At 42.9% G+C, this 11,563-nt stretch overlaps 1 protein-coding gene across 1 annotated transcript; it reads right to left on the bottom strand.

Moving 5' to 3' along the window:
• Positions 1-7,027: 7,027 nt before the first annotated feature.
• LOC128628211 (ferritin heavy chain-like) lies at positions 7,028-7,919 on the bottom strand. Its single transcript, XM_053670582.1, is given in 2 exon segments — positions 7,028-7,474; positions 7,476-7,919. Coding segments are annotated over 2 exon segments (891 nt in total).
• Positions 7,920-11,563: the final 3,644 nt, after the last annotated feature.

Raw genomic sequence — 11,563 nt, 5'->3', positions numbered from 1 at the left:
TTCAATTTTCACTAGTGATCTCCACATTGTCTTTCTGGAAATTCTATTTTCTCCTAGATCCAATCCAAGTTTATGCATTGTATTTAGTTGTCATGCTTCTCTAACCTCCTTTAATATGGACTATCTGTTAGCTTCCCCTTTTCTTCTAAGACACTGTGAAACAGGCATTCTTAAAGAATATAGGCCAATTGTTTTGCAGGAGTTTCTCAGTTTGGGTTCATCTGATGTATCCTCATGGTTAGATTTGGTTTATATACTTTCCTAGCAGAAATACTACAGGAATATCTTTGTTTCCTCAGAGTACCACATTAGGAGGCACATGATGTTAGTTTATCTATTATTGGTAATAATAACATCTTTGACATTTGGTTATGTGGGGTCTTCCAGGTTTCTTAGCAGGACATGTTCAGCACAGCATAAGAAGCAGGAAAGTCTGCATGGCAGGGGAAAACCACCTAAGGTCTCTCTGTGAACTGCATCAAATAAAAATTTGGCATAAGCTAGGATAACGTATGGTTCCTTGCAGTGCCAGCCAGTGTAATTCATCTTGTATAGTGTCTCCAGCCCCCCCTGCTCTTGCCAAGCCCTACAGTCTGCAGTATGCAGTGTTTGCATTAACAGGACCTACTGAGTCTCTTTCCTAGGAAGCCAACACTGCATAGATATACCTTTATATTGAGAGAACTCACAAAGGAACTCACAAAGCATTATCTCAAGATTCAAAAACACACGAGCTGCATGAAACTGTGGTCTGCATAACCTGAGTCCTTTATTGATTGGTTGTAGAAATGTTTGCTTAACATGCCTGCTTTTATCTCTTTGGGCTCACTTATGGAATAGGCAATGATAATGACCCAAGGAGTGCATTTGCCAAGGCTCTGACTGAAGTTGCAGAGACTGTCTTTCCCCACTCAAGTCCCTTGCTCTCTCCTCTGCTGAGGTAACTTAGCTGAATAAAAGGTATCTTGAAAAATGTGGCTGTGGTTGTGTTTCTCAAAGAAACATTCTCGCTCTGATGGAGGTCTTACTTGCTACCCACTCCCATCCCCTGCATTTCCTCCTACTAAGCTGGCATAAGGTTTGAAAAAATGATTTGGTACAATTATTCATTCTTGATTGGTCATCACTGGGCTGTCTAAGAAAGGTGAAGTCATATGAGAACATGGGCATTCAAATAGGATACTTGAGCCTCTTTAAGGCTTGATCAGAAACTAACAAGTTAGAGTCAAATAAAACAAAATTAACCAAATAGCTCTCTATAAAAATGTTTCTGGGCCTACCTTCCAAACTTCAAAATGATTTAATAATGAATTGTTGTTGCTAACAGAACTATTTCTCATTGAGAACTAATAATGAATTGCTGTTGGGAACAGGGTTATTGTTAAGAAAGATTGTCATTAATGATGAACCTGCTAGCTGCCTCAGTTTTTCCATTACTGATGAAAATAATTATATAAGAGACATATCAAGAGCAAGCTTAAATTCATTTTGCCTTCTGGTTGAGTCCAGTTTATTTAGCATTTCTATTTTTATTAGCCTGAGTCATATTTTATGGCTTGTCACCAAGAATCTCTGACAGGTACAGAGATTACAGAAATTGTTAGTCCAGAAGTCTAGGGCTACTCTGAAATTTATTACTTGTGAGACTATGGGAAGGTATGGAAAATCTAGAGTTTGGGGACTTTACAGTGAGTTCACTTGGGGACTTGTTGAGTCTGAGATTTCAGGGGACATCCAGAGGGAGATATTTCTCAGATGGCTTCGCAAGTCTCACATTCAACAGAAGCTTCTGAGTGGGGAGGAGGGAGAGGGAGAGGGAGAAAGAGACACTAAGATCAGCTATGGATATAGTTGAACTCTAGGGAAAGTACCTAGAACCTTCCTTCCCTAAGGCAAGGAAGGAAAAACTGGTCAACACTGTTAAGTACTACAGAGTGATCAAACAGGGCAAATGCTGAAAAGAGATCAATGATTACCTTTGAGGGAAGAGTTTTTGTAGAGTTTCTTAAAATGAAAAAAAAAAACAACTATCCCTCCTCCTATGTAAGGTAATCCATCACCTCTCTCCCTCTGTGTGTTCTTCCTTTAACTATACCCCCATGCAGTCCTCTCTATTGGCCCCTCTGCAGCAAATACACATATCTAAAATGCCCTTTCATCTCTTCTCCACTTATAGAATTCCAATTCATATTTCAACTCATTGGTATTTCCACAGTGGATGTTTCCTAAGTCCCAGGTAAACTTTAGACCCCTTTGCTCTCCTGGACCCACATATCATTTTATGTTTACTTTAGACTTTACCTGAACAGATTGAAGGCATCTATGTATTTATCTTTTCTACCATACTTGTGAGAAGAAACTATGCCCCAGTCACCTTATACTCCTAGTGCCATGCATAGTGCAGGACACTTCACAGGACTCCATATAATTTTCTGTAAAAAAATGGCTATTTGGCTAAAAAATTCAAAACTACATGAATGTTCCTTCCCTAGAATGTTTCATTTAGGTTTATTTCTTGATTTCTAGTTCTAAAATGTATTTTAAATTGGAACGTTTACTTCTCAGTAAACTTTATATAAAAGAATTAAACTTTGGAAAAAATCATGCAGAGTATTATCCTACAGAAAAAAAATAAATCTCATTGTATGTGGCATACTTAATATCATATATAATAAATTGTAGGCCAAAACTGTTACAAAAAATAAATGTTGAAATACAGATAAAAGAGAAGGGGTATTCCTTTCAGACAAGGCAGTAGCTTTGCATATTAATGAAATTCAAATTTCTCACAGTAAAATAATGATCTGAATAAATTGCAATAACTTAAAATAAATTCACTTTAAACAGCCATTTTGATGAATATGTAATTATGAAGAATCAGTCAAAAAGGATAGTCAGGCATTGTTCCACTGTGATGCTTTTAGAAGCAGGATGACTGATGGCCTTCAATTAACAAAGGCACACTGAGGGACAGGGAAAACTAAAGACAAAAAGAAAGTCTACAGGTTGACTTACTAAATTACACAAAGACATCAATTTGGAAGGTAACAATTGCAATTCTAGTAAGTGGGAGAGTTAGGGATGTGCACAAAATATTATAAATATCCAAACTACTCTAGAATATTTATTGAAAGTGAGACAAAATAAAAGAAAAGAGAAAAAGACAAATAGATGCATAAAGACAAATGAAACGTTTAAAATATTTTATGGCTTTTAATGAACTCGGGGCCTGTGGCAAATTAGTATAAAACTTGGCTTGGCAAAAATTTTCTGTGAATGTTTCAGGCTTAGCAGGCCATATGGTCTTTCTTGCAACTACTAACTCTGCTTTTATAATGCAAATGCAAGCACAGACAATAGGTAATTTAATGGGTGCAGCTGTGTTCCAATAAAACTGTGTTTATAAAAACACAGAGGCCAGATTTGGCTTGCAGGCTGTAGTTTGCCAACCCATACTTTGAGGCAAATGAGCTTTTGATAAAACAGCAGATTGGCTAAAAGCTAATATGTGACTGACAGTGTATGTGTGTGTGATAAATAATTGTTGATTCAATAACTGTTGTTGAAATTACACTATATTTTTATTGTGCTAGGTCCTGTGCTTACATGAGGGTATGGCTAAGTGAGTTAAATAGAGGCATCAGTATTATTTTCCAGTGCCCCAGGTGATCCAAGCTGCAGCCATGTTTGACAACCAGAATGCTGAAGAGTACTTCTCAGTTCATCATATTCGTCACCTTCAGTCTTCTTAAACATAGACACTGATTGAGTAGGTCTGGGATAAGGCTTGAGATTTTGCATTGCTAACAAGTTCTCAGATAACACTGCCAGTGCTGCTCCACAGAACACATTTTGGGTAGCAAGGCACTTACTTTGCATGGTTTTTCAATTCCGGGGATATTGAGGTCCGGCCCCAGAGGTTAATACGTTTGGCATGGGATGTGGCCTAGGAATCGAGACTTCTAAAAGCTTTCTAGGGTGCACTAATGTACAGCAAAGCTTGAGAACATCTGTTGGAAAGTGCATGGCAACTTATCAATTTGTATGTTATCAGTAGCCCTTTTGCTCATTCTCTGCTTTCAGTCCACCCATTCCTCTCCTTTTCAAGTCCAAACATCCAGGTGATGGTGGGGTCAGGATTAGTATTTCGTCTTTTCACTCCTTCCCACCTCTGAGGAGTGGAATGTCATTTAGGATGGAAAGATGAGGCTCGGGCACCTGGGTGTGGGCAGAAAACAAGCAAAAAGTGTTCCAGGGAGTGATTTAAAGGGAAGGCTGGTAGAGACAAATGGGGGATTACACAGACAGTTGCTACAGGGAACTCACCTCTAGACTTGGGCCTGAGTTTGGGGTAGCAGAAACAGCCAGCCATCCACCCTCCTGAGTCCTGGCAGCACCTGACAAGTACGAAGGAATTTTCCTTCCCCAGATGCAGGGTGATGGTGGGTTGAAATGCAAGGGAGACCTCCAGTGGCAAAGTGTAGACATGAACTCTCCCCAAAGCATGAACAGCACAAAGGAACTCAAAGTGAGGAGATGATGATGATGACCATGATGATGGTGGTAAAGGAAGCTTACGAATCATCTGTCTGCTCTATGTGCTAGGCACTATGGTAAGCACTGTCTAGCATTGACTCATTTAACCTCTCGGCAACCAAATTTTATAGTTATATTTAACAATTTAGAAAGTGGCCAAACTGGGATTTGAACCCAGGCAATAAAGGTCAAGAAAGGCAATTACTGTGTAGGTGAGCTCGTGTATAGATTAGTAACTGTTCAAAGCAATCAGCAAACTTTAAAAAGACTCAAGCTAGCCATGTGATATTGATGAGGTATGCAAATCTGCTATTTTAAACTTTTATCTTTGTAACCACACCAGGCACAGAAGAAACGTGTTTTATTTTTTATTTTTATTTATTTATTTATTTTTTATTTTAATTTTTTTGCAGGCAGGGACAACCTTAGGGTTTAACGTGGGTACAGATTTCATATGGTCACAGACAGTGTACTGAGAGGGAGGCGGAGTTTTTAAAAGGGAACATGAGAAACAAACATCTATCATTTCTTTGCAAAATCTTTTGTTTTTAACTGGGGAATAATTTCTTCCTACCCACCCACAGCCGTGAAGTCAAGGTAACAGACTAACTCCTCTCTCCATCATGCAGGAAGAAAGCAGAGGCCACGTTGAGGTTAGGAACAGGCTGATTCTGAGATAGACTCTGAGGAGACACAGGTGGCCACAGACTGGAAGGACGCCATGGTCCCAGTGGGACCAGGAGCTGCCTGGCCGTTCCAATACTTCAACCCAATCCCTAGTGTTAGCTGTCCTGCACTTGGGGCTGGCTGGGCCATACTCTCTCTCTATACTATGTATTGAGCTTATCCAGTCCCATGGCCTCAAAGGCATCTACAACTGATGTCTCCCTGTGTGTATTTCCAACCCTGACCTCCAACCTGAGCTCTATTCATTTACTTGCATGACATTTCCATTGGGACGTCTGATGGGCATCTCAGATTCAGCGTAACAGGCCTTCCCCACCCCTTGTGTCTCCCTGCAGGTGTGCCCCCGATTAATAGATAGCAACACCTTCAACCCAGGCAATTGACTTCAAACACTAGAGACTACATTATTGTTGTCACTTGTCATTACTTGCTTCTGGTCCATAAGTAAATCTTGATTCATCCAAATCCAGTAGAATTTGCCCGTGTCTTCCTTTCTTTAACCTCCTCTTTAGTCCAAGCCCACTTGTCTCTCACCAGAACAAGCTGCAGTGTGTCCCAGCTGGCCTCCCAGCTTCAACTCTCCCCCTGCCTGCCCTGTACACTCTTCAAAAACAAGCAGTCACCGACCTAACACTCGGTGGCATCTATTCTGTTGAATATTTAATATCAGAAATTGACCTCCAGTCATGATTTTATACTTTTCAGGCCTCGCACAGAGGGAAATTTCCGGGTACCATGTTGCTTTAAGCAAGAGAAATCACACCTGCCTGTACTGTAAGGGCAGCCTGCTTGCCCAGCATGGGTGACTATAGGAACTCACCCCACGTCTACAGGAAAGCCAGCCCAGCATTCAGAGGCATTATCACAGTGGCCCAGGGTGAGCTTGTCCAAGGCCCCCAACTAGCTACTGGAATGAACCATCAACATTGCAACAAAGGAAAGAGCCCTTTCATGTCAATCTCTGCCCAGTTCAGTTCCCTTCAATTCTTCTCCAGAGGCAACTGCAACCCTGATTTTCAGGCCATGATTCTATGCATACTTCCTCCCATTTTTCCACTCCACTTACTTATGTATTTTATTTTTACTGTTGACTTTTATACTTTTACCATGCACAGGTACTCACCTTCACCAGGACCCTGCCTCACCTACCCCCATATACCACATTGTTTATAATAGGAAGATTAATTCTGCATTTTCCAGGGTCCCACAGAATACCTCATCCCTCCATCCAGGGTCCACAGAATATCTCCTCCTTCTATCCAGGGTCCATGGAAAACCCCCTCCTTCCATCCAGGGTCCAGAAAATACCTCTTCCCTCCATCCTTGGAGATACCGAGTTGCACTTGATTGAGGCATTGAAGTGTGTGGGGGGGGGGGCGGAGCGAATCCTGCTGGAGAGAATCCTGCATACCTGTTTTAAAACTTAAAAGGCGATTCTGGCTGGTGTAGCTCAGTGGATTGAGTGCAAGCCTGAGAACCAAACAACCGCAGTTCGATTCCCAGTCAACGCACACGCCTGGGTTGCAGGCCAGTTCCCAGCAGGGGATGCGTAAGAGGCAACCACACATCAATGTTTCTCTCCCTCTCTCCTTCCCTTCCCCTCCCCCTCTAAAAATAAATAAATAAAATCTTTAAAAAATACTTAAAAGGCGAAGGTTTTGCAACAATAACTTTATTGGAAGAAACGGTAAAACTGGAACATAAAAGCTGAAACGAACGTTTTGAAGGGCAATATGGCAATAGGCACACTCAGCACGGTGATCAGGGGAGGTCACCCCGAGGCAATCGGGAAGGCAGTCCAGGGTCAGTTCTTCTTGCTGCCACCCAGGGTGAGCTTGTCAAAGAGGTACTCTGCCAGGCCGGATTCCGGAGCTCCCATCTTGCGCAGCTGAGTGACATGGTCCCCCAACTCTTTGATGAACATCACCTGTTGGTGCAGGTAGTGACTCTCCAGGAAATCGCCCAGGTGGCCGTCCCCCTTCTGGGTGGCCAGCTGGTGCAGATCAAGCAGGCTCTGGTTTACCACGATGGACAGGTGCAAGGCACACTCCAGGGCCCTCAGGCCACTCTCCCAGTTGTTGCGGTCAGGCCTGCTGATGTCCCGCAGGTGGATTTGGCCCCCGCGCTGGTTCTGCAGCTGCATCAGCCTCTCCGCAAGCGCCCTCTCCTTACTTGACTGCTGCAGGAGGAACTCAACCAAGTGCTTGCACGACGTGCCATCGAAATAGGACGCCATGGACGTGTACACGTAGGGAGGCGTAGAGCTGCAGGGTGATGTGGGTGTTGACGTAGGCCTCACACTCAGGGTGGTAGTTCTGACGCACAAAGGAGGCCGCAGGCGGGGGTCGCCATGTCTGGAGGTGCAGGCACAGGGCAGCAAGACTGAGGCGGCGCGGAAGCAGGAGCGGCAGTGGAGCAGCAGTGGGGTCGATGGTGGAGGCTGTGGGCCCTCGGAGTGTCCCCGCGGTGGGTGACCTGGGCGGCAGGAGTCGCAATCTATGGCGGACGCAATGAGACGTCCGAGAGTCCCCTCCTGGAATCTGAGAGAGGGACGTCTGCTGGACCGGATCTGAGAAGGCACCGGAAATGGGATCTGTTACTCGGTGCGGGGAGGGGGGTAGGGATGGAGGCCGTTTCCTGGGGGGAGGGGCGAGGATGAGGATGGAGGGGCGGAAGCCTGGTGTTCCAGGTTCCATCAGAGCCTGCTGAGGCCTAGTGACTTTGTGCTGACCGCCTATAAGTTTTTAATTTGGCAATATTTCTATTTTCGAGTACTTTTTATTGTTTTCTAGTTACTTCCTTTAATAGCACCATGTTCTCATCTTATAAACCTAGCTTCTTCCTTAAAATTGGAGAATATTAATTTGGATTATTGGGATATATATCTTTATTTGTTTGTTCATCATGATCTTCTCTTTAACTTTCGCATAATACTTAATACTTTGCGCATTCCCATTTAGGAATAAGGGGCACATTTGATTAGCCTACGTGATTAGTTTGTATCTGAGCTACAATTGTGATGTCCAGTTCACTCACAGACTTATCTTCTGGGAGGGCACAGCATATCAATTAGGGAGCAGTATTTTGTCTTTGATACCCATGGCATGGAATTTGCAGATAAGGTCTGCATCATCCCAAATTCCAAAAAAAATTGGCATTTTTCTGATATTGAAAGACTTCTTTGTATCTCTCTTCCAGGAAGATGTCTCCATCTGCTTCACTTCCCTTCTGTTGTGTTCTGTTTCTAATATGGTTTCCTTTCTGGAATCTTTCGATGGTATAAGGACAATAATCCACCATTACCTGTACCGCCAGTGTGTAGTAGAGCTCGGTAAGAACAAAAAGAAAAAATTAATGTGTTAAATCAGTAAGACTCACATGTTTGTTACAGTAGTTAGCCTACCCTGACTATTTACCCCGTGAAAGGAAGTTCTGGACCAGTACAGGTTAACCCCTTCCCGACCCCTTATTATTTTCTCTTGGTAGAAATGCAGATACCAAAGAAGAAAATTATAACCAAATAATTATGCTGTATTTCTTTTGCTCCCTTTTTTTTTCCTTCATGGAGAATGGAATAAAAAATCCCTGAAAGACATATGGAGAGTGAGGAATAAGTTTTTCTGCTTTCCTCACTCCTGGAGAACAAAATCAGGCTGGTCATGAAGTGCCTGAGCTTAAACCAACAACAGAAGGCATGAGGGTCAGGAAGCATTACTGGCTGTCCCCTGAGCCAGTCCAGATTTGTGAAGGAGATGTGGGTCATGTAAGAACCGGGGGGCATCCACTGGACACACAAAATTGGAGTATGCGTTGTTTGGGGTAGTTCCCCCCCAAAATAAGGATGCTATTCCAGAATCAGTACCAGGGTTAAGAACATGGTACAGGGCATAGTGCTATTTAGTCTTCCATATTGGACTGTAAGGTCCATACACTTAGAGTGAATCCCACATCTGTTTCTGTCTCCCTCATCATACAGCATGCCAGACACTGAGCACATAATTCTCTGAGCAGTTCTTCACCTTTGGGAAAGAGTATAGGTGGGAAGGAGCAACACAGGTGAGCCCCAGAAGCAGAGGGACGGCCTATTTGTGACATCTGTGGGGAATGGGAAACAGCTTCAGTTCCCAAATACAAGATGCCAAATACCATTAGGCAGAGTTGTCTGGCAAAGCTCTCTGTGAAGCCCAGGGCTCAGGAGCCCAGCCACAGTGAGCCACAAGTGGTAAAGTTGACCAGGGAGCCAGTCCTAGTTCTGCTACCAGATAATAAATGAAAGACTTAACGAGTCCTTACCAGACTGGGTGATTTCTGTATGTCACTAACCCTCCTAATTCTGCGAGATAGCTGTTGTTTTAATCACCTGTCATTTGAGGAAACTGAAGTGGAGAAAATAAATTACTTGCCCAAGGTGGGAAGGTGGATTAAAGTCAGGTCTGACTCTCAACTACACCCCTAGTGACCTCAATCTCCTCTTTGATGAAATGGGGTACAAATAGGACACTGGGTCACATAATTCCTTGAGGCCTCTCCCAGCTTTTAAGTTCTGTGAGAACCAGAGGTGCAGACACAACAGCAAATAGCTGTGAGGACTCTGCAGCAGCACGGTACCCACCTCCCCAGCTTTCCTGGCACAGTGCTCAACTTCAAGGCTAAGTTCCTCCTACTCAACGACACACAACAATCTGTCCTTCCTCAGTGTCTACTCAGAAATGAGTTGAGTAAATTTTTGAAAATCACAAAGGGCCACCATTTGAAATTGAACAAAACTTCTCCTGAGTGGGCTGCCAAGCCTCTTTGAGTGTGACTGAGATGAGGGAGTGTAGGTGCTGCGTCACTCTTCAGATGGGCTGGCTACTGCACCCCTCCCTCCCTTTGAGTTGTTTTTGATTTACATTTTGCTGTCTTTTTATGGGCGACATTTCCCAATGAGGTTGTGGTCTCTCGTTTTTTTATCAATGTGGGTAACCAATAGAAGAGGTACTTGGATTGCCTTTTTTCATAGGATTAAAATAAGTTTTCCAGAAAGTTATTCAGCACTTCTCTCTCTCCCAATCGTTGCTGGGTCAGTTCTCCAGATAACTACTGATATTTCTTTATGCTTATTTCCAACCAAATTGTATTCTGTGAGGTCTTGTAAAGATTAGCTCCCCGTTCTATCTGTGAACATTTTGGTTCACAGAAGTCCTAAATAAGTGCTTGCTTATTATATAGACTTCTTTGTCTTAACTAAAACAACAGTTCTCAAATGCGGACCCTAACTCTTTGCACTAGACTTTTGATTTGGGGGTGAGGAGTGGGGTGGAATGTCAGATAACTTCCAGGGTTCATGGTCTGCAGTGAGTGGTCAGCAATAGACTCACGCCTATTTGTTGTACTCATACACAAAGAAATGCAGATCACCACTGGTCTTCAATGTTCTCCTGATGGTTATTTTATGATTGAAGATGTGGGGTTTAAAACTCCAGTACCTCAGGTGTACTTTTTATTCTAGAAGGAGTTCAAACAATTCCTCTGTCACATGTGGCCAGAGATTGTGACTCTCTTGTGGAGACTTCTAGTCTAGCAGTGGCTTCAGAGACCACTTCTGCTTATCAGATAACCAGTTTCACCCAAGGACGAGTGTGGGAGGTCTGTTACAGGGGGCAGGTGAACAGCAGAAGACTTACTTGGTGGTGGAGGCTGCTCTCCATAGGGCGCTGCATCTCATTTACATCCTAGGATTGTTTGCAAAAATAATTGAGGGAACAGGAGTATCCTCTAAGTAAATAACTGTGCAATATATATTTTTAAATAAGAGAAATATTTTCACTCCTTTGTAACATTTATTTATCAAGTTATATAGCACAATTTTCCTAATCTTTGGGATGTAGATCTTGGTACACAGAGTGAGCAGCAGGGCAGAGGGTTGTTTCAAAGTTATTGCAAGTAGTCTTTAAATTCATATTGTTCACTAAGCTTTGCCAGAGGGATGAATAATGGCTCACAATTTTTACAAGTATGCAGATACTCCTGTGATTAAGAAAATACACATTTATTTAAAAGTTGTTGCGGGCAGCTGTCCATATAGTATAGGCCTATCCTGAAGTCATCTGAAGATAGTTCCATTGCTTTCTGCCTGAGGATTTCCATTCTCTCCAAGAGTGAGCTCAGTTTGTAGATGGAAGATCCAAAGGTCTGGCACATACTGTCAACAGGAACAACCCTGAAACAAGGAGGAACAGTGGTTGGTAAATAAATACCCCAGGTTCTTTGTCATGGAAGGGATAATTCTGACATGTGTACTTCACAATCTCTCTGAGACATCCCAGTGGGACTGAATGCTAGTTGACTACAACAACAC

This window comes from Artibeus jamaicensis, unplaced genomic scaffold, assembly GCF_021234435.1.
Source record: "Artibeus jamaicensis isolate MK-2021 breed Jamaican fruit bat unplaced genomic scaffold, CSHL_Jam_final contig_60, whole genome shotgun sequence".
In the NCBI taxonomy this organism is placed as follows: domain Eukaryota; kingdom Metazoa; phylum Chordata; class Mammalia; order Chiroptera; family Phyllostomidae; genus Artibeus; species Artibeus jamaicensis.
Note: the sequence above shows the minus strand (reverse complement) of the source record. Positions and strands in the feature narration are given on the sequence as shown.